This window comes from Salmo salar, chromosome 06, assembly GCF_965601325.2.
Source record: "Salmo salar chromosome 06, fSalSal1, whole genome shotgun sequence".
NCBI classification, from domain to species: domain Eukaryota; kingdom Metazoa; phylum Chordata; class Actinopteri; order Salmoniformes; family Salmonidae; genus Salmo; species Salmo salar.
The window spans coordinates 5,088,999-5,102,885 of NC_138296.1; the positions used below are offsets into that span (position 1 = coordinate 5,088,999).

The following is a 13,887-nucleotide window of genomic DNA, read 5'->3' on the forward strand; positions in this document are numbered from 1 at the left end:
CCCTTGGTACCTGGCAGTGTAGCTAACCCTTGGTACCTGACAGTGTAGCTAACCCTAACCCTTGGTACCTGGCAGTGTAGCTAACCCTAACCCTTGGTACCTGGCAGTGTAGCTAACCCTAACCCTTGGTACCTGGCAGTGTAGCTAACCCTTGGTACCTGGCAGTGTAGCTAACCCTTGGTACCTGGCAGTGTAGCTAACCCTTGGTACCTGGCAGTGTAGCTAACCCTTGGTACCTGGCAGTGTAGCTAACCCTTGGTACCTGGCAGTGTAGCTAACCCTTGGTACCTGGCAGTGTAGCTAACCCTTGGTACCTGGCAGTGTAGCTAACCCTTGGTACCTGGCAGTGTAGCTAACCCTTGGTACCTGGCAGTGTAGCTAACCCTTGGTACCTGGCAGTGTAGCTAACCCTTGGTACCTGGCAGTGTAGCTAACCCTAACCCTTGGTACCTGACAGCGTAGCTAACCCTAACCCTTGGTACCTGACAGTGTAGCTAACCCTAACCCTTGGTACCTGACAGTGTAGCTAACCCTAACCCTTGGTACCTGACAGCGTAGCTAACCCTAACCCTTGGTACCTGGCAGTGTAGCTAACCCTAACCCTTGGTACCTGACAGTGTAGCTAACCCTAACCCTTGGTACCTGACAGCGTAGCTAACCCTAACCCTAACCCTAACCCTTGGTACCTGACAGCGTAGCTAACCCTAACCCTTGGTACCTGACAGCATCGCTAACCCTAACCCTTGGTACCTGACAGCGTAGCTAACCCTAACCCTTGGTACCTGGCAGCGTAGCTAACCCTAACCCTTGGTACCTGACAGTGTAGCTAACCCTAACCCTTGGTACCTGGCAGTGTAGCTAACCCTAACCCTTGGTACCTGGCAGTGTAGCTAACCCTAACCCTTGGTACCTGGCAGTGTAGCTAACCCTAACCCTTGGTACCTGGCAGTGTAGCTAACCCTAACCCTTGGTACCTGACAGTGTAGCTAACCCTAACCCTTGGTACCTGGCAGTGTAGCTAACCCTAACCCTTGGTACCTGACAGCGTAGCTAACCCTAACCCTTGGTACCTGACAGCGTAGCTAACCCTAACCCTTGGTACCTGGCAGTGTAGCTAACCCTAACCCTTGGTACCTGGCAGCGTAGCTAACCCCAACCCTTGGTACCTGGCAGTGTAGCTAACCCTTGGTACCTGGCAGTGTAGCTAACCCTAACCCTTGGTACCTGGCAGTGTAGCTAACCCTAACCCTTGGTACCTGGCAGTGTAGCTAACCCTAACCCTTGGTACCTGGCAGTGTAGCTAACCCTAACCCTTGGTACCTGGCAGTGTAGCTAACCCTAACCCTTGGTACCTGGCAGTGTAGCTAACCCTAACCCTTGGTACCTGGCAGTGTAGCTAACCCTAACCCTTGGTACCTGGCAGTGTAGCTAACCCTAACCCTTGGTACCTGACAGCGTAGCTAACCCTAACCCTTGGTACCTGACAGCGTAGCTAACCCTAACCCTTGGTACCTGGCAGCGTAGCTAACCCTAACCCTTGGTACCTGGCAGCGTAGCTAACCCTAACCCTTGGTACCTGGCAGCGTAGCTAACCCTAACCCTTGGTACCTGGCAGCGTAGCTAACCCTAACCCTTGGTACCTGGCAGCGTAGCTAACCCTAACCCTTGGTACCTGGCAGCGTAGCTAACCCTAACCCTTGGTACCTGGCAGCGTAGCTAACCCTAACCCTTGGTACCTGGCAGCGTAGCTAACCCTAACCCTTGGTACCTGGCAGCGTAGCTAACCCTAACCCTTGGTACCTGACAGCGTAGCTAACCCTAACCCTTGGTACCTGGCAGCGTAGCTAACCCTAACCCTTGGTACCTGACAGCGTAGCTAACCCTAACCCTTGGTACCTGACAGCGTAGCTAACCCTAACCCTTGGTACCTGGCAGTGTAGCTAACCCTAACCCTTGGTACCTGGCAGTGTAGCTAACCCTAACCCTTGGTACCTGACAGTGTAGCTAACCCTAACCCTTGGTACCTGGCAGTGTAGCTAAACCTAACCCTTGGTACCTGGCAGTGTAGCTAACCCTAACCCTTGGTACCTGACAGTGTAGCTAACCCTAACCCTTGGTACCTGGCAGTGTAGCTAACCCTTGGTACCTGGCAGTGTAGCTAACCCTAACCCTTGGTACCTGACAGCGTAGCTAACCCTAACCCTTGGTACCTGGCAGTGTAGCTAACCCTAACCCTTGGTACCTGACAGTGTAGCTAACCCTAACCCTTGGTACCTGGCAGTGTAGCTAACCCTTGGTACCTGGCAGTGTAGCTAACCCTAACCCTTGGTACCTGACAGCGTAGCTAACCCTAACCCTTGGTACCTGGCAGTGTAGCTAACCCTAACCCTTGGTACCTGACAGCGTAGCTAACCCTAACCCTTGGTACCTGACAGCGTAGCTAACCCTAACCCTTGGTACCTGGCAGCGTAGCTAACCCTAACCCTTGGTACCTGACAGCGTAGCTAACCCTAACCCTTGGTACCTGGCAGTGTAGCTAACCCTAACCCTTGGTACCTGGCAGTGTAGCTAACCCTAACCCTTGGTACCTGACAGTGTAGCTAACCCTAACCCTTGGTACCTGGCAGTGTAGCTAACCCTAACCCTTGGTACCTGACAGTGTAGCTAACCCTAACCCTTGGTACCTGACAGTGTAGCTAACCCTAACCCTTGGTACCTGACAGTGTAGCTAACCCTAACCCTTGGTACCTGACAGTGTAGCTAACCCTAACCCTTGGTACCTGACAGTGTAGCTAACCCTAACCCTTGGTACCTGGCAGCGTAGCTAACCCTAACCCTTGGTACCTGACAGTGTAGCTAACCCTAACCCTTGATACCTGACAGCGTAGCTAACCCTAACCCTTGGTACCTGACAGTGTAGCTAACCCTAACCCTTGGTACCTGGCAGCGTAGCTAACCCTAACCCTTGGTACCTGGCAGTGTAGCTAACCCTAACCCTTGGTACCTGACAGTGTAGCTAACCCTAACCCTTGGTACCTGACAGTGTAGCTAACCCTAACCCTTGGTACCTGGCAGCGTAGTCTGAGTTGTCTGCTGACCTCTGTCAGCCCCTGCAGGTTCTTCACCTTAGCCAGCTCCTCTCTCAGGTCCTTGTGGATCTGCAGTCTGGAGAAACACTAACAAATAAACTCACACACAGATTGTGGCGATAGTGAAGTACTGAGTGTGTGTGTTACATACGTGTGGTGCCAGAGCTTGAAGAGGTGTGCTCTGACATAGGACAGGGTACAGGGAGGGTACTGACTGACCACCTCTAGATACTCCTCAGCCATCTCCCATACAGGAGGGCTGAGACCCTCAAACAGAGCTGGGTTATGGAGGTTCCCCTCTGGAAACACACACACAGAGAAAGAGAGAAACACGCAGAACCACACACACACACACACACACACACAGAAAGAACCACACACACACACAGAGATAACCATACACACAGACACATGAGAGAGAGAGAAAGTGATAAACACAAATTAGTAGGTGTTATGACTGTTGGGTGACTATTTACTCAAGGTGCGGCGGAGGTGTGTGTGTGTACCTGCACTCATCACCCCCTGTACTCCAGTCTCCTCCATACACTGCTCCACATCACTCAGGTGTTGGATGTTACCGTTAGCGAACACAGGGATGTTAACAGCGTTCCTATAGCAACAACAAACAGAAAGAGAGAGAGACTACTTAATAAACCCAGTACAATCACATGATCAGCTATGTGACAACAGAAGAGAGTACTGTACAGTAGAGTATAATAGAATGTTTTCCTGTGAAGGAACTTCTTGGAGACCTACTAGACTACACAAACTACCTCCAACTACCCAGCAGAGACCTACTAGACTACACAAACTACCTCCAACTACCCAGCAGAGACCTACTAGACTACACAAACTACCTCCAACTACCCAGCAGAGACCTACTAGACTACACAAACTACCTCCAACTACCCAGCAGAGACCTACTAGACTACACAAACTACCTCCAACTACCCAGCAGAGACCTACTAGACTACACAAACTACCTCCAACTACCCAGCAGAGACCTACTAGACTACACAAACTACCTCCAACTACCCAGCAGAGACCTACTAGACTACACAAACTACCTCCAACTACCCAGCAGAGACCTACTAGACTACACAAACTACCTCCAACTACCCAGCAGAGACCTACTAGACTACACAAACTACCTCCAACTACCCAGCAGAGACCTACTAGACTACACAAACTACCTCCAACTACCCAGCAGAGACTACTAGACTACACAAACTACCTCCAACTACACAGCAGAGACCTACTAGACTACACAAACTACCTCCAACTACCCAGCAGAGACCTACTAGACTACACAAACTACCTCCAACTACCCAGCAGAGACCTACTAGACTACACAAACTACCTCCAACTACACAGCAGAGACCTACTAGACTACACAAACTACCTCCAACTACCCAGCAGAGACCTACTAGACTACACAAACTACCTCCAACTACCCAGCAGAGACCTACTAGACTACACAAACTACCTCCAACTACCCAGCAGAGACCTACTAGACTACACAAACTACCTCCAACTACCCAGCAGAGACTACTAGACTACACAAACTACCTCCAACTACACAGCAGAGACCTACTAGACTACACAAACTACCTCCAACTACCCAGCAGAGACCTACTAGACTACACAAACTACCTCCAACTACCCAGCAGAGACCTACTAGACTACACAAACTACCTCCAACTACCCAGCAGAGACCTACTAGACTACACAAACTACCTCCAACTACCCAGCAGAGACTACTAGACTACACAAACTACCTCCAACTACACAGCAGAGACCTACTAGACTACACAAACTACCTCCAACTACCCAGCAGAGACCTACTAGACTACACAAACTACCTCCAACTACCCAGCAGAGACCTACTAGACTACACAAACTACCTCCAACTACACAGCAGAGACCTACTAGACTACACAAACTACCTCCAACTACCCAGCAGAGACCTACTAGACTACACAAACTACCTCCAACTACCCAGCAGAGACCTACTAGACTACACAAACTACCTCCAACTACCCAGCAGAGACCTACTAGACTACACAAACTACCTCCAACTACACAGCAGAGACTACTAGACTACACAAACTACCTCCAACTACACAGCAGAGACCTACTAGACTACACAAACTACCTCCAACTACCCAGCAGAGACCTACTAGACTACACAAACTACCTCCAACTACCCAGCAGAGACCTACTAGACTACACAAACTACCTCCAACTACCCAGCAGAGACCTACTAGACTACACAAACTACCTCCAACTACACAGCAGAGACTACTAGACTACACAAACTACCTCCAACTACACAGCAGAGACCTACTAGACTACACAAACTACCTCCAACTACCCAGCAGAGACCTACTAGACTACACAAACTACCTCCAACTACCCAGCAGAGACCTACTAGACTACACAAACTACCTCCAACTACCCAGCAGAGACCTACTAGACTACACAAACTACCTCCAACTACACAGCAGAGACCTACTAGACTACACAAACTACCTCCAACTACACAGCAGAGACCTACTAGACTACACAAACTACCTCCAACTACCCAGCAGAGACCTACTAGACTACACAAACTACCTCCAACTACACAGCAGAGACCTACTAGACTACACAAACTACCTCCAACTACACAGCAGAGACCTACTAGACTACACAAACTACCTCCAACTACACAGCAGAGACCTACTAGACTACACAAACTACCTCCAACTACCCAGCAGAGACCTACTAGACTACACAAACTACCTCCAACTACACAGCAGAGACCTACTAGACTACACAAACTACCTCCAACTACCCAGCAGAGACCTACTAGACTACACAAACTACCTCCAACTACCCAGCAGAGACCTACTAGACTACACAAACTACCTCCAACTACCCAGCAGAGACCTACTAGACTACACAAACTACCTCCAACTACCCAGCAGAGACCTACTAGACTACACAAACTACCTCCAACTACCCAGCAGAGACCTACTAGACTACACAAACTACCTCCAACTACCCAGCAGAGACCTACTAGACTACACAAACTACCTCCAACTACCCAGCAGAGACCTACTAGACTACACAAACTACCTCCAACTACCCAGCAGAGACCTACTAGACTACACAAACTACCTCCAACTACACAGCAGAGACCTACTAGACTACACAAACTACCTCCAACTACCCAGCAGAGACCTACTAGACTACACAAACTACCTCCAACTACCCAGCAGAGACCTACTAGACTACACAAACTACCTCCAACTACCCAGCAGAGACTACTAGACTACACAAACTACCTCCAACTACCCAGCAGAGACCTACTAGACTACACAAACTACCTCCAACTACCCAGCAGAGACCTACTAGACTACACAAACTACCTCCAACTACACAGCAGAGACCTACTAGACTACACAAACTACCTCCAACTACCCAGCAGAGACTACTAGACTACACAAACTACCTCCAACTACCCAGCAGAGACCTACTAGACTACACAAACTGTCTACACAAACAGTTGTCAGTCTCCAACTGACAATCTCAATGTTTGTTGGAGAAACATAATATTGGTTCTTCTCTGTAGTCTTTATTTAACTGTAGAGAACTGCAGTGTAGTCTGCGTACCGTACAGCCTTGATGTGTTCCCAGCTAGCGATGCCTGTCGCGGGTCCTTTCTGGTCCTTGGTCCGACCGTGAACGGTCAGCAGCTGAGACAGAGATGGAGAGGTCTGAATGAAAAGACTGCCTACCTGGTTAAATTCAAATGAAATGAAATGAGTGTGTCTGTGTTGCTATGGAGAGACAGCACGGGTGACACTGCAGTACTACGAGGAACATTCGATGAGGTTCTCTTGTTCAGATATGGGTAAGTGGACTGGAGGCAGGGCATAATAGGGATAACCAATCCAGTTGTTTGTCATCCGTTTCGGGAAAGTACCTGTGTAATTACACACTCAACTCACTCAGGTGCTTCTCTATATCACACCGCCCGACTAGCATCACCACCCTGGACGGTTCTGACCTAGAATATGTGGACAACTACAAATACCTAGGTGTCTGGTTAGACTGTAAACTCTCCTTCCAGACTCACGTTAAACATCTCCAATCCAAAATCAAATCTAGACTCGGCTTTCTATTTCACAACAAAGCATCCTTCACTCACGCCGCCAAACTTATCCTCGTAAAACTGACCATCCTACCGATCCTCGACTTCGGCGATGTCATCTACAAAATAGCTTCAAATACTCTACTCAGCAAACTGGATGCAGTCTACCACAGTGCCATCCGTTTTGTTACCAAATCACCTTATATCACCCACCACTGTGACCTGTATGCTCTAGTCGGCTGGCCCTCGCTACATATTCGTCGCCAGACCCACTGGCTCCAGGTCATCTATAAGTCTATGCTAGGTAAAGCTCCGCCTTATCTCAGTTCACCATAACAACACCCACCCATAGCACATGTTCCAGCAGGTATATCTCACTGGTCATCCCCAAAGCCAACACCTCATTTGGCCGCCTTTCCTTCCAGTTCTCTGCTGCCAGTGACCGGAACGAATCGCAAAAAATCGCTGAAGCTGGAGACTTATTTCCCTCACCAATTTTAAACATCAGCTATCTGAGCAGCTAACCGATCGCTGCAGCTGTACATAGCCCATCTGTAAATATCCCATCCAATCTACCTACTTCATCCCCATATTGTTTTTATTAACTTTTCTGCTCTTTTGCACACCAGTATCACTACTTGCACATCATCATCTGCTCATTTATCACTCCAGTGTTAATCTGCTAAATTGTAATTATTCGCTACTATGGCCTATTTATTGCCTACCTCCTCATGCCTTTTGCACACACTGTATATAGACTTTATTTTTTCTCTCTACTGTGTCATTGACTTGTTTATTGTTTATTCCATGTGTAACTCTGTGTTGTTGTTTGTGTCACACTGCTATGCTTTATCTTGGCCAGGTCTCAGTTGTAAATGAGAACTTGTTCTCAACTAGCCTACCTGGTTAAATAAAGGTGAAATAAAAAGAAAATAAATAAATAATAAAAATTGACATTGTCCGTAAGCTTGAGTTCATTTGAACACACAAAAAAAAATGTCATACAATGATGGAAAGACCTGTGTGTTGTCCTTGTTAACGCAGACAGAGAAGAGCTCCAACTTCTTAATCATAGCCTCAATTTTGTCCCGCACATTGAATATAGTTGCGGAGAGTCCCTGTAATCCTAGATTCAGATCATTTCAGGAGAGAGAGAAAACATCACCCAGATAGACCAAGCACCTCCAAATATAATCTGGTTTATTTTAGGTAATGTTTCATAGAAGATCAAAATAAAATACTTGTGTGTGATGTTTCCTACCTGGCAGCCAGCCTTCTCCAGCATCTGAGCGTACTGAACAGTCTCCTCCATCTTGTTAAACACACGGATCTTACAGGTGATGGGAACAGAGATCTTCTCATTGGCTAGCTTCACTAAGGAGAAACAGAGAGAAAATACTGGCTAGCTTCACTAAGGGGAAACAGAGAGAAAATACTGGCTAGCTTCACTAAGGAGAAACAGAGAGAAAAGACTGGCTAGCTTCACGATGGAGAAACAGAGAGAAAATACTGGCTAGCTTCACGATGGAGAAACAGAGAGAAAATACTGGCTAGCTTCACGATGGAGAAACAGAGAGAAAAGTCTGGCTAGCTTCACGATGGAAAAACAGAGAGAAAAGTCTGGCTAGCTTCACGATGGAGAAACAGAGAGAAAATACTGGCTAGCTTCACGATGGAGAAACAGAGAGAAAATACTGGCTAGCTTCACGATGGAGAAACAGAGAGAATACTGGCTAGCTTCACGATGGAGAAACAGAGAGAAAATACTGGCTAGCTTCACGATGGAGAAACAGAGAGAAAGGTCTGGCTAGCTTCACGATGGAGAAACAGAGAGAAAATACTGGCTAGCTTCACGATGGAGAAACAGAGAGAAAATACTGGCTAGCTTCACGATGGAGAAACAGAGAGAAAATACTGGCTAGCTTCACGATGGAGAAACAGAGAGAAAAGTCTGGCTAGCTTCACGATGGAAAAACAGAGAGAAAAGTCTGGCTAGCTTCACGATGGAGAAACAGAGAGAAAATACTGGCTAGCTTCACGATGGAGAAACAGAGAGAATACTGGCTAGCTTCACGATGGAGAAACAGAGAGAATACTGGCTAGCTTCACGATGGAGAAACAGAGAGAAAATACTGGCTAGCTTCACGATGGAGAAACAGAGAGAAAAGTCTGGCTAGCTTCACGATGGAGAAACAGAGAGAAAATACTGGCTAGCTTCACGATGGAGAAACAGACAAAATACTGGCTAGCTTCACGATGGAGAAACAGAGAGAAAAGTCTGGCTAGCTTAAATCAAATTAAATGTTATTGGTCACATACACGTGTTTAGCAGATGTTATTGCGGGTGTAGCGAAATGCTTGAGCTTCTAGCTCCGACAGTGCAGTAATATCTAACAAGTAATATCTAACAATTCCACAAAATATACCCAATACACACACATCTAAGTAAAGCAATTAAAAAATATATATGGCCCGGCTGTATGTAATAACACAAAACATTTTCTGGGCTAACAATGTAAGAAATAATACATAAAATACTGCAAAGTTTCCTAAGAGCTAAAAACATTGAGACCAGGTGACGTGGAGAGGATCTGTGTCTGCACCATATACTCTTACTACTGGTGTCCCCCAGGGCGCCGTTCTAGGCCCTCTCCTCTTCTCTCTATACACCAAGTCACTCAGCTCCGTCATATCCTCACATGGTCTCTCTTATCAATACTATGTGGATGACACTCAACTACTTTTCACCTTCACCCTTCTGACACTAATTTTGCGACACACATCTCTGCATGCCTGGCAGATATCTCAGCTTGGATGTCGGCCCACCACCTCAAGCTCAACAAGACGGAGCTGCTCTTCCTCCCGGGAAAGGCCTGCCTGCTCCAAGACCTCTCCATCACATTTGACAACTCCATGGTGTTCCCATCCCAGAGTGCAAAGAACCTTGGCAGGACACTAGACAACACCCTGTTGTTTTCTGCAAACATCAAAGCAGTGACTCTGTCCTGCAGGGTCAAGCTCTATAGAGTACAACCCTTCCTCACACAGGAAATAGCACAGGTCCTAATCCAGGCACTTGTCATCTCCCGTCTGGACCACTGCAACTCTCTGTTGGCTGGCCTCCCAGCTTGTGCCATCAAACCCCTGCAACTTCTCCAGAATGCCGCAGCCCGCTCCTCCGCACACTCCAATGGCTTCCAGTCGAAGCACGCATTCTCTTCAAGACCCTGGTGTTTGCCTACGGAACAGCAAGAGGAACTGCCCCTCACTACCTTCAGGCTATGCTCAAACTCTACACCCCAACCGGAGTACTCCGTTCTGCCACCTCTGGTCTCTTGACCCTACCCACCCCACAGCTCCCTCTCAGCCCAGTCAAAGCTCTTCTCTCTCCTGGCACCCCAATGGTGGAACAAACTTCCCCCTGAAACTAGGATAGCAGAGTCCCTGCCCATCTTCTGAAAACATATAGAACCCTAAACTCCCCCAAAAATGTTTCTACTAATTATCTAGTAAAGACTGAGTGCTTATGATGTACAGAACATTCCAGACAGGTAAAATGCAGCATGACACCATTCCAGACAGGTAAAACATAGCATGACACCATTCCAGACAGGTAAAATGCAGCATGACACCATTCCAGACAGGTAAACACCGCATGACACCATTCCAGACAGGTAAAACATAGCATGACACCATTCCAGACAGGTAAACACCGTATGACACCATTCCAGACAGGTAAAACATAGCATGACACCATTCCAGACAGGTAAAACATAGCATGACACCATTCCAGACAGGTAAAACACAGCATACTATATTTTATTTCTACCTCTCCAACTCTCTCCCTCTTTTCTCTATCTGTTCAAACTCACCCATCTTCTCCAGCAGCTCCCACTCATCCTGTAGGAAGACTCCGTAGTGCCCTTCGTCAGAAATAAGCCAGTTAGAAACAAATTGACCTCATACATTCAGCACGCTTAGCCTAATTGAAAACCACAGTTTTTTTTAATCAGGGTTTCTCTCTCTTTCTCTGAGTGGGGTTTCAGGGTTTGTTAGTTAGTACCTCTCTTGGCGATCATCTGTGGGCATCCCAGGTTGAGATCGATAGCATCACAGTAGTCCTGAGCCAGTAGACATGCCTGGACAAACACCTCTGGGTCGTTGGCACAGAACTGACACACACACACACACACACACACACACACACACACACACACACACACACACACACACACAAAAAGAAAGCAGAGAAAGTGCATTACAAACACCTCTGAGTTATTGGCACAGAACTGAGACCATAACACAAGAATCGGGGTGACTGTAAAACACAGAGGCTAGCTGAAACGGGGTGTAAAGTGATGGTAAAACACAGAGGCTAGCTGAAACGGGGTGTGAGGTGATGGTAAAACACAGAGGCTAGCTGAAACGGGGTGTGAGGTGATGGTAAAACACAGAGGCTAGCTGAAACGGGGTGTGAGGTGATTGTAAAACACAGAGGCTAGCTGAAACGGGGTGAGAGGTGATGGTAAAGCACAGAGGCTAGCTGAAACGGGGTGAGAGGTGATGGTAAAACAGAGGTTTGCTAATAGCTGTAGTTGAATAATACTACCTGTGACACTCCATTCCTCTGTCAGCATGTGTTTGTGTGTCTCTCTCTCTCACCTGTGTAATAAGCGGCCTGTCTTCGGGGCAGACTTCGCTGTACAGGTTATCTTTCCTGTAGTTGGCGTCGCGCACAAACACCTGTGCGTGCAGCATGGGCGTGTAGCAAAGCTCGGCGCCATGGCGACGGCTCAGTAGACGCCAGGCCAGCTCGCTCTGGTCCACCATGGGTGCAACGACGTAACGCGCTCCCCTCAGCGTAGTCTTCCAGAACTCAAAGCCTTGCAGCTTCACCGCCATCACAGCAACCTCGCAGTTTGACCTGACAGAGGGAGAGGGGAATGAGAGAGAAAATTAAGTTGTTTTGAGCATAGGAGGCCAATACTGTCAAAATAAGAGGGTACTGGGTAGAACTAAAGTAGGAAGAGGATTCCCGTTGGGCCACTGAGCACCTAAATGGGTCATGGTCTTTCTTGGATATGAACTGGCTCCCGAGTGAAGGAGTGGTCTAAGGCACTGCATCTCAATGCAAGAGGCGTCACCACAGTCCCTGGTTCGAATCCAGGCTGTATCACATCCGGCCATGATTGGGAGTCCCATAGGGCGGCACACAATTGGCCCAGCGTCGTCCGGGTTTGACCGGGGTGGCCGTCATTGTAAATAAGAATTTGCTCTTAACTGACATGCCTAGTTAAATAAAGGTTAAATTAAATAAAATAAATAATAAAGCCATCTCTGTAGGACTTATAGCGACATAGTATATCTGTAGGACTTATAGCGAGATAGTATATCTGTAGGACTTATAGCGACATAGTATATCTGTAGGACTTATAGCGACATAGTATATCTGTAGGACTTATAGCGACATAGTATATCTGTAGGACTTATAGCGACATAGTATATCTGTAGGCGTTATAGCGACATAGTATATCTGTAGGAGTTATAGAGACATAGTATATCTGTAGGACTTATAGCGACATAGTATATCTGTAGGACTTATAGCGAGATAGTATATCTGTAGGACTTATAGCGACATAGTATATCTGTAGGACTTATAGCGACATAGTATATCTGTAGGCGTTATAGCGACATAGTATATCTGTAGGAGTTATAGCGACATAGTATATCTGTAGGACTTTATAGTGACATAGTATATCTGTAGGACTTATAGCGACATAGTATATCTGTAGGACTTATAGTGAGATAGTATATCTGTAGGACTTATGGGACTGATTAAAACTGATTAAATCTCTGGACAGTTTCATATGGTAGTTATTATATACGTCCTCATCTCCCCGCAAGCATGATGCTCTGGATGTGACAAGGACAATTTCATTAATGTTAATACGGACATATCTAAAACACTTTACAAAGCAGCAGAGTCCCGAGATCCACCAATTTTAGCGATCGCGTGTCAGAAGTGGTGCACACATACTCTAGCTAGTTATACAGCCACTGGGTGCACATGACTCTTGGTTACCCAGCCAGCTAACGTTAGCACAGTAGCTAGTACAATTCCGGTGGATTTCATTTAAATAGAGTCCAAAACAAAACATGTTGATGACACGCTAGTAGACATATCTAACATTTCATCAAAATGCTTGATAACACAAAATAACATTTACCTGTATGAGAAACACTTAGTAAAATGTACTCCAGGCTGTTCTCAACAGTGATTCATGTGCCAAACCAGTGTAACAGTCAAATATGACCGAGGGGAAACGATAAGTGGCGGTTGGTTCCGCCTGGTTTCAGTAACTCTGCTTTTGAACATTGCTGAGCACATATTTCCATTTAAGCTACTTGTTGGAGTTGTGAGCTCTCTCTATAGTTAGTTGTAATGATGTTAGTCCCAGGATTAGTTCCTCAACTAGCATAATAATTGTGTATCAAGCAGGAAATAATCGATACCAGAAAAAACAAGGCAACAGGAAACATGTTGTCCCCCACGAATGATGCAGAGCCCCCATTGGGCCAATCAGTGTAATTTTGTAAATGACAGATCTCTATGGCAAGATGCATCATTCACCCACGTTTTGTCAATGCTACTACTACTAC

At 46.9% G+C, this 13,887-nt stretch overlaps 1 protein-coding gene across 1 annotated transcript in view; it reads right to left on the bottom strand.

Moving 5' to 3' along the window:
* LOC123743371 (tRNA-dihydrouridine(16/17) synthase [NAD(P)(+)]-like) overlaps positions 1 to 13,553 on the bottom strand; it is a 36,399-nt gene extending 22,846 nt beyond the window's left edge. The window contains exons 1-9 of the mRNA XM_045719609.2: positions 13,455 to 13,553; positions 11,890 to 12,151; positions 11,291 to 11,399; positions 11,100 to 11,150; positions 8,489 to 8,601; positions 6,747 to 6,829; positions 3,596 to 3,699; positions 3,241 to 3,388; positions 3,069 to 3,165 (exon numbers count right to left, since the gene is read on the bottom strand). Coding sequence (XP_045575565.2) covers positions 3,069 to 3,165; positions 3,241 to 3,388; positions 3,596 to 3,699; positions 6,747 to 6,829; positions 8,489 to 8,601; positions 11,100 to 11,150; positions 11,291 to 11,399; positions 11,890 to 12,129 — 945 coding nt within the window. The 5' untranslated portion in view covers positions 12,130 to 12,151; positions 13,455 to 13,553. The remainder of the gene's footprint in view (positions 1 to 3,068; positions 3,166 to 3,240; positions 3,389 to 3,595; positions 3,700 to 6,746; positions 6,830 to 8,488; positions 8,602 to 11,099; positions 11,151 to 11,290; positions 11,400 to 11,889; positions 12,152 to 13,454) is intronic.
* Positions 13,554 to 13,887: the final 334 nt, after the last annotated feature.